The sequence below is a fragment of the Phoxinus phoxinus genome (assembly GCF_949152265.1).
Source record: "Phoxinus phoxinus genome assembly, chromosome: 2".
NCBI classification, from domain to species: domain Eukaryota; kingdom Metazoa; phylum Chordata; class Actinopteri; order Cypriniformes; family Leuciscidae; genus Phoxinus; species Phoxinus phoxinus.
Window position 1 is genome coordinate 12,148,424 of NC_136877.1, and position 13,676 is coordinate 12,162,099.

General features: G+C 36.2%; 1 protein-coding gene across 1 annotated transcript in view; it reads left to right on the plus strand.

Annotated features, from left to right (window-relative positions):
- arhgef40 (Rho guanine nucleotide exchange factor (GEF) 40) overlaps window positions 1-9,135 on the plus strand; it is a 44,668-nt gene extending 35,533 nt beyond the window's left edge. The window contains 5 exon segments of the mRNA XM_079592235.1: window positions 1,095-1,275; window positions 4,153-4,263; window positions 5,177-5,286; window positions 5,370-5,432; window positions 6,364-9,135. Coding sequence (XP_079448361.1) covers window positions 1,095-1,275; window positions 4,153-4,263; window positions 5,177-5,286; window positions 5,370-5,396 — 429 coding nt within the window. The 3' untranslated portion in view covers window positions 5,397-5,432; window positions 6,364-9,135.
- Window positions 9,136-13,676: the final 4,541 nt, after the last annotated feature.

The following is a 13,676-nucleotide window of genomic DNA, read 5'->3' on the forward strand; positions in this document are numbered from 1 at the left end:
GACCGGCACTAAGTTTGTAATATCATTGCGCCTGCACCCATGGTACGGCAGCACAGTTCCTTGATTATTACGCAGGAATGAGAGTTCCTGAGTCTTCAGATTCGGGTCCGAGTCTTTCGTTTTTCATGACAGTTACGTAGAGGCTATGCTGTCAGTACCGGAAAGAGAAATGATTACGGTAGTTCATCTCTCGAGTCTTCGGGTTCGGGTCCGAGTCTTTCATTCTTCCTGTCAGTCCCATAGGCTCTGCTGTCAGTACCGGAAAGAGAAATGATTAGTTCACCTCTTGAGTCTTCGGGTCTGATTCTTCTGAGTCTTTCGTTCTTTTGTCACATGATGAACGAATGACTCGAACCCGAAGACTCAAACGATGAACTAATAATTTCTCTTTCCGGTACCGACTGCATAATTCAGCCTATATGGGACTGTCACGTGATGAACGAATGACTCGAACCCGAAGTCGATAGACTCGAAACGTGAACTAATCAATTCTATATCCGGTACTAAAGACTGCATAGCTCAGTTTATGAGAATGTCACGGAATGAACGAACGGCTTAGATCGGGAGGTGAGGTAAACTAAGAGACTGCATAGCCTGAAGACCAAGATAAGTTAATTCATCGGTTTTGTTTCTCATAATTTGGCCTTTTCCTTGCATTGCAATTTTTTTTCTTAATCTATATGTGATCAATATTTGATGTGTTTGGGGAATTTGGCTAACATGTTACATTTTAAATACATTCTGCTGAAATGAACGAAATGACTCAAAAAAAGACGCGTTCATTTTGATGAACGAGATTCAAAGATCTGAGGTCATATACACCTAGGATGGCTTCATGGTGAGAAAATCATGGGCTAATTTTCATTTTTGGGTGAACTATCCCTTTAAGTATATTCTTTTAAAGTATGTTAATTCTGTAATAAGTTACATCTTTTTTTAGTGTGTATAAATATTCCTAATGTTGGAAGTCTGAACAGTAAAACTCACTTCTTATATACTTCTTAAACTTATATTTTTGACCTGATATTTCTTCAGGTCATTGCATATACACACACATTTGATCTTAGAACGTCACACTAACTGTGTTTCTTCAGACGGGTGAGATGGGTCTGACTCAGAGCGTCGGGGAAGACGGACTTAGGTTTGAGGTGTGGGTGAGACAGGTGTCTCGCACCAGGGACTGTCTCACTCTCCAGGCTTCCAGCGTGCAGGAAAGAGGAATCTGGACCCACGATATCGCACAGCTGCTCTGGACTCATGCCATCCATAACACAGGTTAGGATCTAACCTTTGACCTCTCACCTTTACATCACCAGTCTCCTCTCCTCTCTGATGTCTGTTACGTATTACTCTGTTCCTTTTCCTGTTGATTCCCCTTGTGAAAAAGAGTACACTTTAGCATACGTTTAAAAAGATTACTTATTACAGAAATAAAATACTTTCAAAGAACATACTTAAGTGTCAACTGAATGTAATGTTTTGAGACATGCAATTCAATTAAATGTTTTATATATAGTTATATAGTTTACATTTATATTAAATACAATTAGCTAAACTTTAGAGTATTGTTTGACCCACTTAAGTAGGACTTAAATAAATCTTTATATTTAATTTCATAATTGTGAAATGTAAATATGGTTAAATACTGTCAGATGTTCTGACAAGCACTTATGGTAAACTAAAATATACTTTAATATTTAATCATATATCTTAATCATACATTTGTAATGATGACGTTGTAATTTTGTACATTTAAAATATAAACTTTAAATGTAATATTGAATAACACAGTACAGTTAAAATTATAATCAATACTTGTCTGTAGTCTGTTAGTCAACATTTCAAAAGTGAACTTTAAAATATGATATTTTTTTATTACATAATAATGATTTAAAATGTTCGAAATTAACTTTAGTTTGATATAATTACAAAGTGCACTTTTTAAAAGTGCTGTTCATAATAAAGTGATCGTGTCTCTTCAGAAAATTTGGACTAAACCACTCAATTCATATGGATTAGATTTACGATCTCTTTATTAACTTTTTGAAGCTTCAAAGTGGAAATTGCCTAGCTATCAATGGAAGGACAAATCACCCAGATTCCATTAAAAATATCTTTCATTTGTGTTCCGAAGATGTACAAAAGTCTTATGGGTTTGGAACAACTTGAGGGTGAGTAAATGATGACAGATTTGTTTTAAGTTTTGGGTGAACTAACCCTTTAACTAACGTTAACAAAGAATAATTAGTTATTATACGGCTCTGTGGAATACTTGATTCTGGTTGGTCAATCGCACCATCCTGTGGTATGTTATTCCCCGATAACAGCTGATTAAAAACTGATGGCAAGTTAGTTATCAGTTTTGTTTTGCAATTGGTGAGCTAATAAAATATTAAAACTCAAATAAAAATGTTGTGTACAGTTAATTATGTCATCCGGTATGGCGAACTCGCTCTGTTGTTTCATACAAACGCTGCTGCTGCCATTTTGTAAACTATAATGGATTATAAGATAACAAAAAGGTAAGATTTTAAAACAAAACAGTTTCATTTCAAATCAGTATTTGAGTTATATAGTTTGAACCTGCCGATTGCTAGCAACTGCTTTCTTCGTGGAAGCTTTGCGTTTAAAGACCTAATAGAATATTTCAACGCAAGTCAATGTTCAGTGTCTAATTATTTACTTATGTGGCAAGTAGCCATTTAATAAGCGGGATAATGTATACATCCAACCATTTGTTATCGCAGAATAAACCCCTTTAGTGTGATGCAATGATCACCTGATCACCCTGTCAGGGTTTATTCTGCGATAACAACCAGCTGGATGTACATTATCCCTTACTTAATGCATTAACTAACATTAACTTAATGGGACCTTCTTCTTTATAGTTATTTTGCACTGTAATCTGTTTGAAACGTGTTTATTTAAATGTTCAGAGTTTTGTTTCAGACTTTTTGTTAAACCTGTTAAGGCTGATTTATACTTCTGCGTCGGACCTACGCCGGAGCCACTACGCTGTAGGCAACGCGTTGGTTTTCGTTTATACTTCTGCGTCGTTGTCCGCGTTGACGCGCAATTACACATGCAGAGGGAGCGTGTGATACCCGAGGGAGGGGTTCTAGCAGACCAATCACAGCGATTGCGTCCGCGTAGAATTGACGCGTTGTTACATTTTTGGAGAGGTGCACATCAGGGTACGCCGGAGGGTACGCGCGCTACACACAGCCTACGGCGTAGCTACGGCGTGAGTTCGACGCAGAAGTATAAAACAGGCTTTAGGATGGCAACACTGTTTTGAACTTGAATTAATACAATTTTAATCACCACACTAGCCTGGTGTTTGTCAAAAAACAAAGTTATTAAAAAGTTATTTAATAAAAGTTATTCTGCCAAAAAAGTTCCTCTGCGGTGGTGAGAGAAAAACACTGACATTTGTGATTCAGACTGGACCACTACTTCCTGTGAATCCTAAAATTACCAAACGTCACCATGTAAAATGTCAGAATAGGTCTAATGATGCTTGCAGGTGATGTCTTAGTAGGCAGCGTACTAGGATTTTGAACAGTTTTAGATTTTTTTCATTTTTTCACAACTTTAGCTTTAAATTGTACCGTCAAAAATCCATTAGTTAAATACCACAAAGTTCTGCTTAATTAACTAAGTGCCCATTCTCCCTAATTAATGAGCTCTTAAATATGAATACTTTGCAGTTATTGACCTAGTTATTTATGTATAATTAAGACAACATTAAAAGACAGTTTAATTAGATGTCTTCTGTCCGTGTATGTTTTTTTTTCTTCTTCTGCAGGATCTTGTCTAGGGGCAGTTTTGGAAAAGACCAATTTGTGATTAATGATTAATTAATTATGGGAATTGGAGCCATGTCAGTCATTAAGGCATTGATTTGCATTTGCACTTTTGTCTTTTCTTTATGCAAATGAGACTTAAATTATACTTTACTTCACATTGTATTCTGTTTTCTTCATTAACCGTCATCTGAAGTCACACAGACATAATTTATTGTAAAGAATGCCACATCCATTTTTCATGCACATATTTGACAAAAGTGTGTGTGTGTGTGTGTGTGTGTGTGTGTGTGTGTGTGTGTGTGTGTGTGTGTGTGTGTGTGTGTGTGTGTGTGTGTGTGTGTAGAGTTGTGTCTGAAGGAGTCTCTGTGTATGGGAGTTTCCAGTAAGCTGCTACTGGACGTGACAGGAGCTCAAGTTTCAGAACTGGACTCCAGCTTCAGCCTGAACGACAGAGGTACAAACACACACATCTAAATGCATAGACTTGTATACAGCTAGTCATACATACTATAACCTAACCCTAAAATAAACCTTTCTGCATTTTTACAATTAAAAAATATATACTTTTATTTTTTATACCTTTTTTGACAATTGAAGACTTCCCCAAAATAAAGGGTTTTGTCAGGATCAGCTACAAATTTGTCGCCTAAATATGGTTAGGTAGGCCCAAACACGCACACATTTATCGGCTGCATCCAAAATCACATGCTTCTCTACAATATAGTAAGCTAAAAACAGTATGTAACAAAAAAAGTATGTCTGAATTATCAGTACACATAAAAGATTTGGCAAAACGTACATAAAACGTGCATACTAAAGTGTGCATACGATGGACATTTTACAATCCCATGAGGCCACGGGAGAGGATTTGTAAATGACAGTGGAGCGACTTAACTCATGCTGGTAGGTCACATGATAATGACAACATGGTGAATGTACATACCAACAGGGCGAACATTCATACTACACTCATTCATACTTTATAGAACATGCTTTTTAGCGGTCGTGAAGTAATTACTTATTCAAAATAAGTACCTACTCAAGAAAGTATGCAATTTTGGACGCGGCTATCCTCATGTTCCTTCACTGCATGCAATACACCTTGTTTTCCAACAGATGTCACTTTATCTCTCATCACATTAAAACAGTATTTTTAAAACTACGCTTAAAACGTGGTTTAAGACAAATTATATGATCACTGATCTGAACTTTTTATATGGAATATATGTGATGTAGGTTGTTTTAGTACCACTAATATAAATGGTTCTAAAAAGGCTCTAATTTTTTGTGAACACAATTATGAACTCAGAGCCACCCTAGACTATTTTTGAACAAGTTTATATTCTTTTTCTCATTCTCTCTGTCAGTTCAGAGCAGTTGTTCAGATTCGTCTTCTGTGGGCAGCATGAAAGGGGGCGACTCACCCGCCTCTGCAAGAGATTCAAAGAGAAACAGCGAGCAAACAGGACACACTCAGGTGAGTCACACACATTCACATACACACACGTGCAGTGAGTAAAGATGATGATGATGATGATGATATGTAATTGTGTTTTATAGAGCACTTCACCCTCCACCTCTGTGTGAATCATATCAACTCACAATGCAAGTCTTAAAACTCATGTAAGTATTTTGTGTGTTTATTTTGTGTGTGTTCAACTAAATATCGTTTTGCACATTATATGTTGCTTGTTAATGTATTTATTCACAATATTTGGATACGAATATGTGGGGAAAAAATGCTTTTTAGAAGCAGAGTGTGTAGTTGCAGCATTTACCAGCAGGGGCTCATTCAACAAAACATTAATATACTATTAAATGCACATTTAACCGTACAATTACTGTATCATATTTGATATGCAAATATTCTAAAGCCTCTAAATGATGAGCATGATCAACTTGGCTGAAAATGACATCTACTACATACCATCTGCTGTCTAATTGAATTTTTTTTTAGCAAGTAAAAGGCCTTTTAGTATAATTGTAAAAACGGCCACCTTCAGGTCATGGTTCACGTGTCTTTTTACTGTGAAATTTTTTATGATTTTTATAAAGTAAACGTAAGAATAACTTCTATATTGTTAGTAATATTTCAAAATGAACTCTTACTGCCTGAAGCAACTTTGGTTTACTTGATTATCCAGCATCTAATTTTTTTTTTTAGAAATCATGTTCAAATGTATGAAATGATCCATCAGGCTTTTGAGGAACATTTATTCGTTCATCAGTGCATTACATCGCATTATATGTTGTAAAACTGCAGAGCTTTGATCATACATCTAATAATTTTAAAATCATCGTACTAAGATATATTATTAGAAGATATAAAGTTACAACTAATATTTATATGCACTTTTATGCAAGTAGTCTGCTATACTGTTATATCGATCTCATTGATTTACATTACAAGCTATCAGAATTTCATCTTTTTTTCTCCATATGGAATATGATCTCCATATTCTCAGTATATCATACCATATGAGCCTGATGTATCAGTTATGATACACACATACAGTATGTATGCATAATAGCATATTTTTTGTCTGCTCCCCAGACAAAATGGGTGCTGTTTCTTTCATCAACACATATATTTACGACCGGGACAACTGGGCACAAACTGGATCATGAGACGCACACAGCCATGTGAACACAGTATTACAGAAGACTGGAGGTCATGTGTCAGCAGCCGTCTCGCTTCCTATCATTTCAGTTACTCTTTTTAATTGACTTTCAGTCTCAGGACCATCACACACATTAGCAGCTAAAAAAGATGACATTTAAGTCAACATGAAATCAAATTGTACATTCTTAATACACTTTACTGGTGTGCACGATTCCTCTGTGCACATTTATACCAAAAAAAAGTGTTTATCTTCATAATCTTTTATCTAAATGTAATAACTTTCCATTCTGACTGAAAATAATATAAAGATAGGGCAATAATTGAGAAACATGGCAATGTTCTGGAAAGTGACTTTAAGGTGGATATCTGTGTTTAAGTGCACTTGAATGATGAAAAGATTGAAATGAAGGACAAAACGCGAGATTTAGCTGCGTTATTTACCAAATTCTTCAGAAGTCACATGGAGCTTCATACATCATTGTAAAAGTTTTGTTTTGTAATCTGTGATGCAAATGTGGATGCAAACACACGCATTTTGCAAGATTTTTCCAAATGTAAACTCTCACAATATTGCTGTCGAAAGATTCTGTCAATGCAGCAAGTTGCACTTTTTTTGAGAAATCAAATCAAAATAGACTGTTAGCTGAGGACACATCTGGTATTTCGGCCCATCTCCATCTCAGAGTATTGAAGAAAGAGGGAACGTTTTATTCTCCGTTCTCTGAGTTTAGTTAAGCACCAGCTGTCTTTTATTGCCATGGCCAATCCGAGAGCCAAATCCAGACCTGCATTTCAAAAGAGAGCTGCTATGGATGATGTGTTTTGCTTTATGAGTTATGTAATTATTTAACTCCGCCCTCAGCTTTTCCATTAGTAAGATTCTGCACAGTCTTAAGCAGTATTAGATGCTGGAACGCTAATCTACTCAAAGGTTCAACCGCGTAAAAACTGACTCTGACTCGAGCAACTGTAATCCACTTTTGAATTTATGAAGTCTGACTCTGGAAAATCATCCTTTATAAGCTCTGTTTGTACTTCAAGTCATCTGTCTTGTTGCATATTTTAGATGGTGGAAACTGTTAGCTTCTGAGCATTTATTTGACTGATAAAACAACAGCTAGAGTTTTTGTTTGCCTTGCCTTGTGCTAAAGTTGTTTATTGAGCTTGATGTCTCGATACACTTGTATGAAAGCAAATTCCCAAATAGGTTATTTTTAAATGAATATTCTGGGTTAAGTTCAATCGACTGCATTTGTGGCATAATGTTCGATTACCACAAACATCTATTTTAAGTCAATATTTAAAAGCACAAGTTATACATTTATTGAAGTACTTACATTAATGTTTCTATTAAAACATGTATTATTTGAGATGTAAATTTGTTTAAATCATATTTTGTTACAGGTACTTTAGGGCTACTAACATTGCAACAAAATTGTAAAATTCTATGTAACTTTTGCTGCGTTCACTCCATGTCATAATTACTGTAGTTGCGTGATGACAACAAAAGTACTATTCTGAAAGATAGGCTACTTGTTAACACGCATATTGTTTATCATTTGACAATAATATTGAAACCGCGGTCATTTTAGCATTTACATTTACAAATTGTCCCCTTTACTTCCATTGTACTGTAAGTCCTTTGGGAAATAAATATATATATATAAAAAACTACTGTACATTTTTAACCATTGGCCTGGTTTCACAGACAGAGCTTAGATTAAGCCAGGATTAGGCCTTTGTTAAATTAGGACATTTAAGTATCTTTTAAAATAAATAAATAAATAAAATCATTACTGATGTGCATCTTGAGACAAAACAATGGCACTGACATATTTTAAGATATATCAGTGCAAGTTGTTTTCAGTTAAGACTGCTCAAACATGCATTTTAGTCTTTCATTATATTAACACTTAAGTATATTCTTTAAAAAATATGCTAGAGTACTTTTTCACAAGGTAGTCCAAGAGAGTCGAGTTGAAATATCAACATTATGCCAAAAATGCTGTCAATTAAGATTATCTTGAATATAAATGTAATAGTAGCTAAAAGATTAAATGGAGAAGAAATTGAGACTGAAGTCTCCTTATTATCCTCCTGAGAAAAAAAAAAAAAAAACGTTTCAGAAGACATCTCAATAACGTCTCAGACTGTGCCGAGACAAAAGTCTGCAGTCAAAGAACTGAAGGAATTTTAGGAGAATCATCTTAGACAATGTCGATTCTGAAATAAAAACAAAACTGGGAATTTTGGAAGAGCAACCTCTGAGCAATAAAAATGTGCTATGCTAGTGAAAAAAATGTTTTTGATAATTTAGGCAGTTCAGAGGACGAATCCAATTTCTGAGAAAGACAGATTGCTTGGAGAAGAGTGAAGGACTGAAATGTGACCGATCCCAAACCTGTGCAACTGTGGGAGGAATGTACTGTATCCACAGCACTAAACCCACATTCAGGCCAAAAATACTCTCCGCAGCGGGGCGTGTGTGCGATCCAACTCTCCCAAAACCATAAATACCTTGGCGTGATTCATAGTTTTGATTGTAAACAGGAACGTGTGCCAGAGAAACAAGCTGTCTTTATAAGCCTCTCGTGAACTCATCATGTATTAATGTTTACATTTTTGAATGCTTTAAATTGCATGCTCCTTTTTGACTTTGTAACTGTTCAATTGTCTTTGTGGGATTATTAAATGAACACAACCAAATTGTTCCCTTTTTTTCCCCCTCGCAGCCATTTTAGAGCCTGATGACATTTGGTGCATATGAGAGCATTATGCGGGATACGCACTTGACAACATTACTGACACGCTGAAAATGGCAGCCACTCAGTGACCAGCAGAAGGGATCACATTTTTGAAAGGGGAAAAAAAAGAGATGAAAAGAGCGCGCAGAGAGAAAGAGAGAGAGAGAGGCCAAAGACAGTAGATGGTATGATGGGAAATGAAGGAGGGACAGACGGAGAGGCACAGAGAGGGGAGAGATGGAGAACAAGAGCGAAAGAATGAGGCAGACGAGTGAGTGAGCGGGGGGCGCAGCAGACGCAGCGAGTGTGAGAAAGGTATGGCTGAGGGCAGAGAAGTTTTTGTCTTGATAGAAATGTGAAGAGAGCGAGAGAATGGGTTTAAATGGGGAGGGGGGGTGGAAAAGAAGAAAGTGAGAGAGAGAAAGAGAGAGAGAGAGAGGGGGGGGGGGGACGAGGCAGAGAGACTCGGGCGAACAAAGAGAACGTGGAGAGAATGAGTTGGGTGAAACATCAAAGGGATTTTTCGGCCGTGTTACCGGGACAACAGACATTTGCATGCGATTAGCTTTTTACATCATATTAAGGAGGGATGGGGCGAGTGAGGGGAAGCACACATCATAAAGAGAGAGAGAGCAATGCCGGTCACTCACACTGACTTATGTGCTGACAAGCAGCCATTTGTCTTGAAGATCACGCATGTGGCGAGGATGATTTTACAACACGTTATGCGAAGTAGATGTGCTATCTGAAAACATGCCTTCATTGCAATTAACAGCAATAATAGGCTCATTTGTCAAGGAGCAGTGGGAAATGATCATGACCCTAAAATAGCTGTTGTGGTCACAGACGCAGGTTCGAATCTGGCCCGCATCATGCCCCTTTCTTCACTTTTCTGCACTGCCAGATCATTTGCATTTTTATACCTTTAAACCAAATATATAAGAATATATAATATATAAGAATGCGGGGCTGGTAAGAGTTATGTGTTCAAAAGAAAGCTTGTTTCTGCCACAGAATGAAACAAATAAATAAAAAGGGTGATTGCAACTTTTTATCTCACAATTCTGAAAAAACAAAAAAAAACAGAAAAACAAGATATATTCTCAGAATTGCAAGATATCAATTTCTAAGATGAAAGTCATAATTGTAAGATATGAACTTGCAGTTGTGAGGAGAAAAAAAGTCACATGGAGATATTGTGAGATAAAGTCACAGTTACCTTCTCTTTTATTTAATGGATAAAAAAAAAACTGATTGCGCCAAGAAAAAAAGTCAGAATTGCTACATGTAAATGTTTATAACTAAAAAGTCAGAATTATGAAATGTAAAAGTGTATAACTAAAAAAGTCAGAATTGTTTGATTAAAAGGCAATTTTTGTATTATTAGTATTATAATTATTATTATTATTCTGTGGTGAAAAAATGCTTATGCTCAGCAAGGCTGCATTTATTTAATAATAAAATACAATAACATTGTGACATATTAGTACAACTTAAAATAAATGTTTTACATTTAAATATATATATATATATATATATATATATATATATAATTATATATATATATATAAATGGAAAACATTTATTTTGTATTTCAGTAGTATTCTTAGTATTTCAAAATTTAAATCTTAATTGTAAACTATCATATTGTTATATATATATATATGAGATACAATATGAGAGTTTCCAATTAAGATTTAAATTTTGAAATACTATGTCATAATTTAGAAAAGGTTAAAATCATGGCACAGTGGAAATTATGAAATAAAGTTATAATTATGACAGTCAAATATGACAATGTAATAATATATAATCTGACATAAGGTCAGAATTATTAAATAAAAAGTAAAAGTTATGACACTGTCATAATAATGAGATAAAAATCTAGATTATGAAAAATTCTAAATTAGATAATATCCATAATTATGACATAAAAGGTTGGAATTATAAAATAAAAAGTCAAAGTTATGAGACTGTCATAATACTTAGATAATGAGAATAATGAAATAAGAAGTGACAATTATGACAGTCAAAATTGAGTGACTTTTTTGTCATCTCATTATTTTGACATTTTATCATCAATTACATTTTTAATTATAATTATGAATTTTATATGAGCATTTATTTCCTTATGTGGTGGAAATGGGCTTCCATAGAAACACTTTTCTTTTTTTTTTTGGCACATGATGCCAGGGTAACATTAAATATAGTGTTATAAATGTACATTACATGTATGGCATTATGTGGAAACACATAATCACAGTCTGTGGAAAGGGTCCATTCTCATTGTCATTTCTTTTGTGTGTTTTACTTTATACTGTATGCTACACTAGTCTTGATCTTTACATTATTCGATATGCGATCAACTGCAAGTAATGCAAATGTTATGAAATTGATTAGCAGAACAATTTAAGCTCTAAGAAAAAATGCATTTTTCTAATGTGTTCCCTTTGCATTAATGACAGCCGACATGACCTCCTAGAGTTTGTGCAAAAACTGATGATCATGTTCTTCAGCGTGAGTTGACGTTCCCAAGAGCATCTTGAGCTTCACATGCCAGCAGAACCTTAAATACTTTTATTCACTTTCACAATGTCGCCCTTTTTTAAACACCCTATGATATGTAGGCCTACAGTGATGAAATAAATCAGTTTTTTTTTACACCACAGTCCAGCAGATCGACCCAAAGACACTTGCAGATTTTGGGCTTCTATAATGGTTACATATACATTCATGAGAGCAGCAGACATGCACCTGCCAACCTCCCCCCGTCTGTCTCTGTTTCTCTCTGGCCTGTAATGCCTCACTGCCCTCAGTACTGCTGCTGCATTGTGCTGCCAGGCGTCGTCATGGCCGTCGCCACGGTGCTATTGTCATGGCGATATTACAGTATCAATACCCTGACACTGCGACAAAGAGACAGCAGCCAATGCCACATCACTCCACCCCTTTAACCCCTCTACTCTCATTCTCTCTCCCTCTCGCTCTATCCTCACCCAATCGATCCCTCTATCTCTGACTAAATATGTACGTATTGATTCTCCATCGGTCCCCTGCTCTCTTCTTCCATCCTTCTTTCTTCCTTTCTTTCCTTCTCTCTAAAATCTATCAGATTTCATCTCCCCCTCAGACCACCTCACGTGTCTCTCTTTTCCTCTTCATCTGTCATTTCATTGCCCTTCTTTCACTCCTTCCTGTTCTCCATGACACCCCCCCCCCCCACCTCAGCATGTTTTTTTCTTCCTTTCTATTTTTTTTTGTCTCCGTCTCACTCACTCTCTGCATATTAATTGGTGCATTTGAGCTGCGGCGTACAAGACAATCAAAGCGTTGGGGGCGGGTGATGATATGACTGTATCAGACACAATATACAATACACAAAAACACAAGTTCACTCGCTTACTGACGAGACACAGATACACTCGCATAAGCTGACAGTCGGAGGTGTTAGTGAGTTAATACCAAGTCCCCTCTCCAAAACCATCCCCACTGTACAAACTCCACAAAACACGGCCTCCGATCCAGACGAAAACACCTGCAGGGATCCAATACCAGAAATGATACTGAATCTCATACAAAGGTTTTCTTTCTTCTGAGGCCTAAAATAGGCCTAAAACAAAAATAACAGTTGGCCAGACAGTTATTTATTTGTTTGTTTATCGCAGGTCAAAATAATAAACAGACATTGACACATATACAGTACATAGGCTATACATATATATATATAGAGAGAGAGAGAGAGAGAGAGAGATGTATTATTAATATTATTGATGTTGTTATTTCTTGTTTAACAGAAAATGCTCCGAAAGCATTAGTAACATATTTATTTATGTAGGCTATTTATTTATTTATTGTAATGGAAAAATGGGGGTGAATCTGATATAGCCTACAAAGGTTTTAAAGGCCTTGAAAATAACTGGTTATTTATTTGTTTGCTTATCAGGTCAATATAGAATATATTTAGGTAAATCAGCACTGACACATACGTGTGTGTGTGTGTGTGTGTGTGTGTGTGTGTGTGTGTGTGTGTGTGTGTGTGTGTGTGTGTGTGTGTGTGTGTGTGTGTGTGTGTGTGTGTGTGTGTGTGTGTGTGTGTTGTTTTACGTTAACAGTCAGTTGAAGTGGAATAGTAGATGGTGACCCGCGCGCGCGCACCTGCGCAGCTCCCACGTGGAGCCTGAGTTTCTCTTCCAGCGCGCGACACAATCACAACTGTCTGGCAACACAACTACAGAAGCACTTTCTGATGGACAACAATTTTGGCACGTTAGTCGTGCTGTTCATACTTCTAAAATACGTTTTCGCGTAAGTCTGAGCACTACAAGCAGATGTGAGAAACTTGACCGTGATTTGTAAGCGCGCAGTGTGTCAGACTATCCCACAAATCTATAGATCGTTTTAAAATGGTGCCTGCGAGATTATAATTACATTTGCAACCTACAGCCTCCGCCTCTCTCTCATTCACTCACTCACGACTGCACAATAAATGGATCTTTGAGA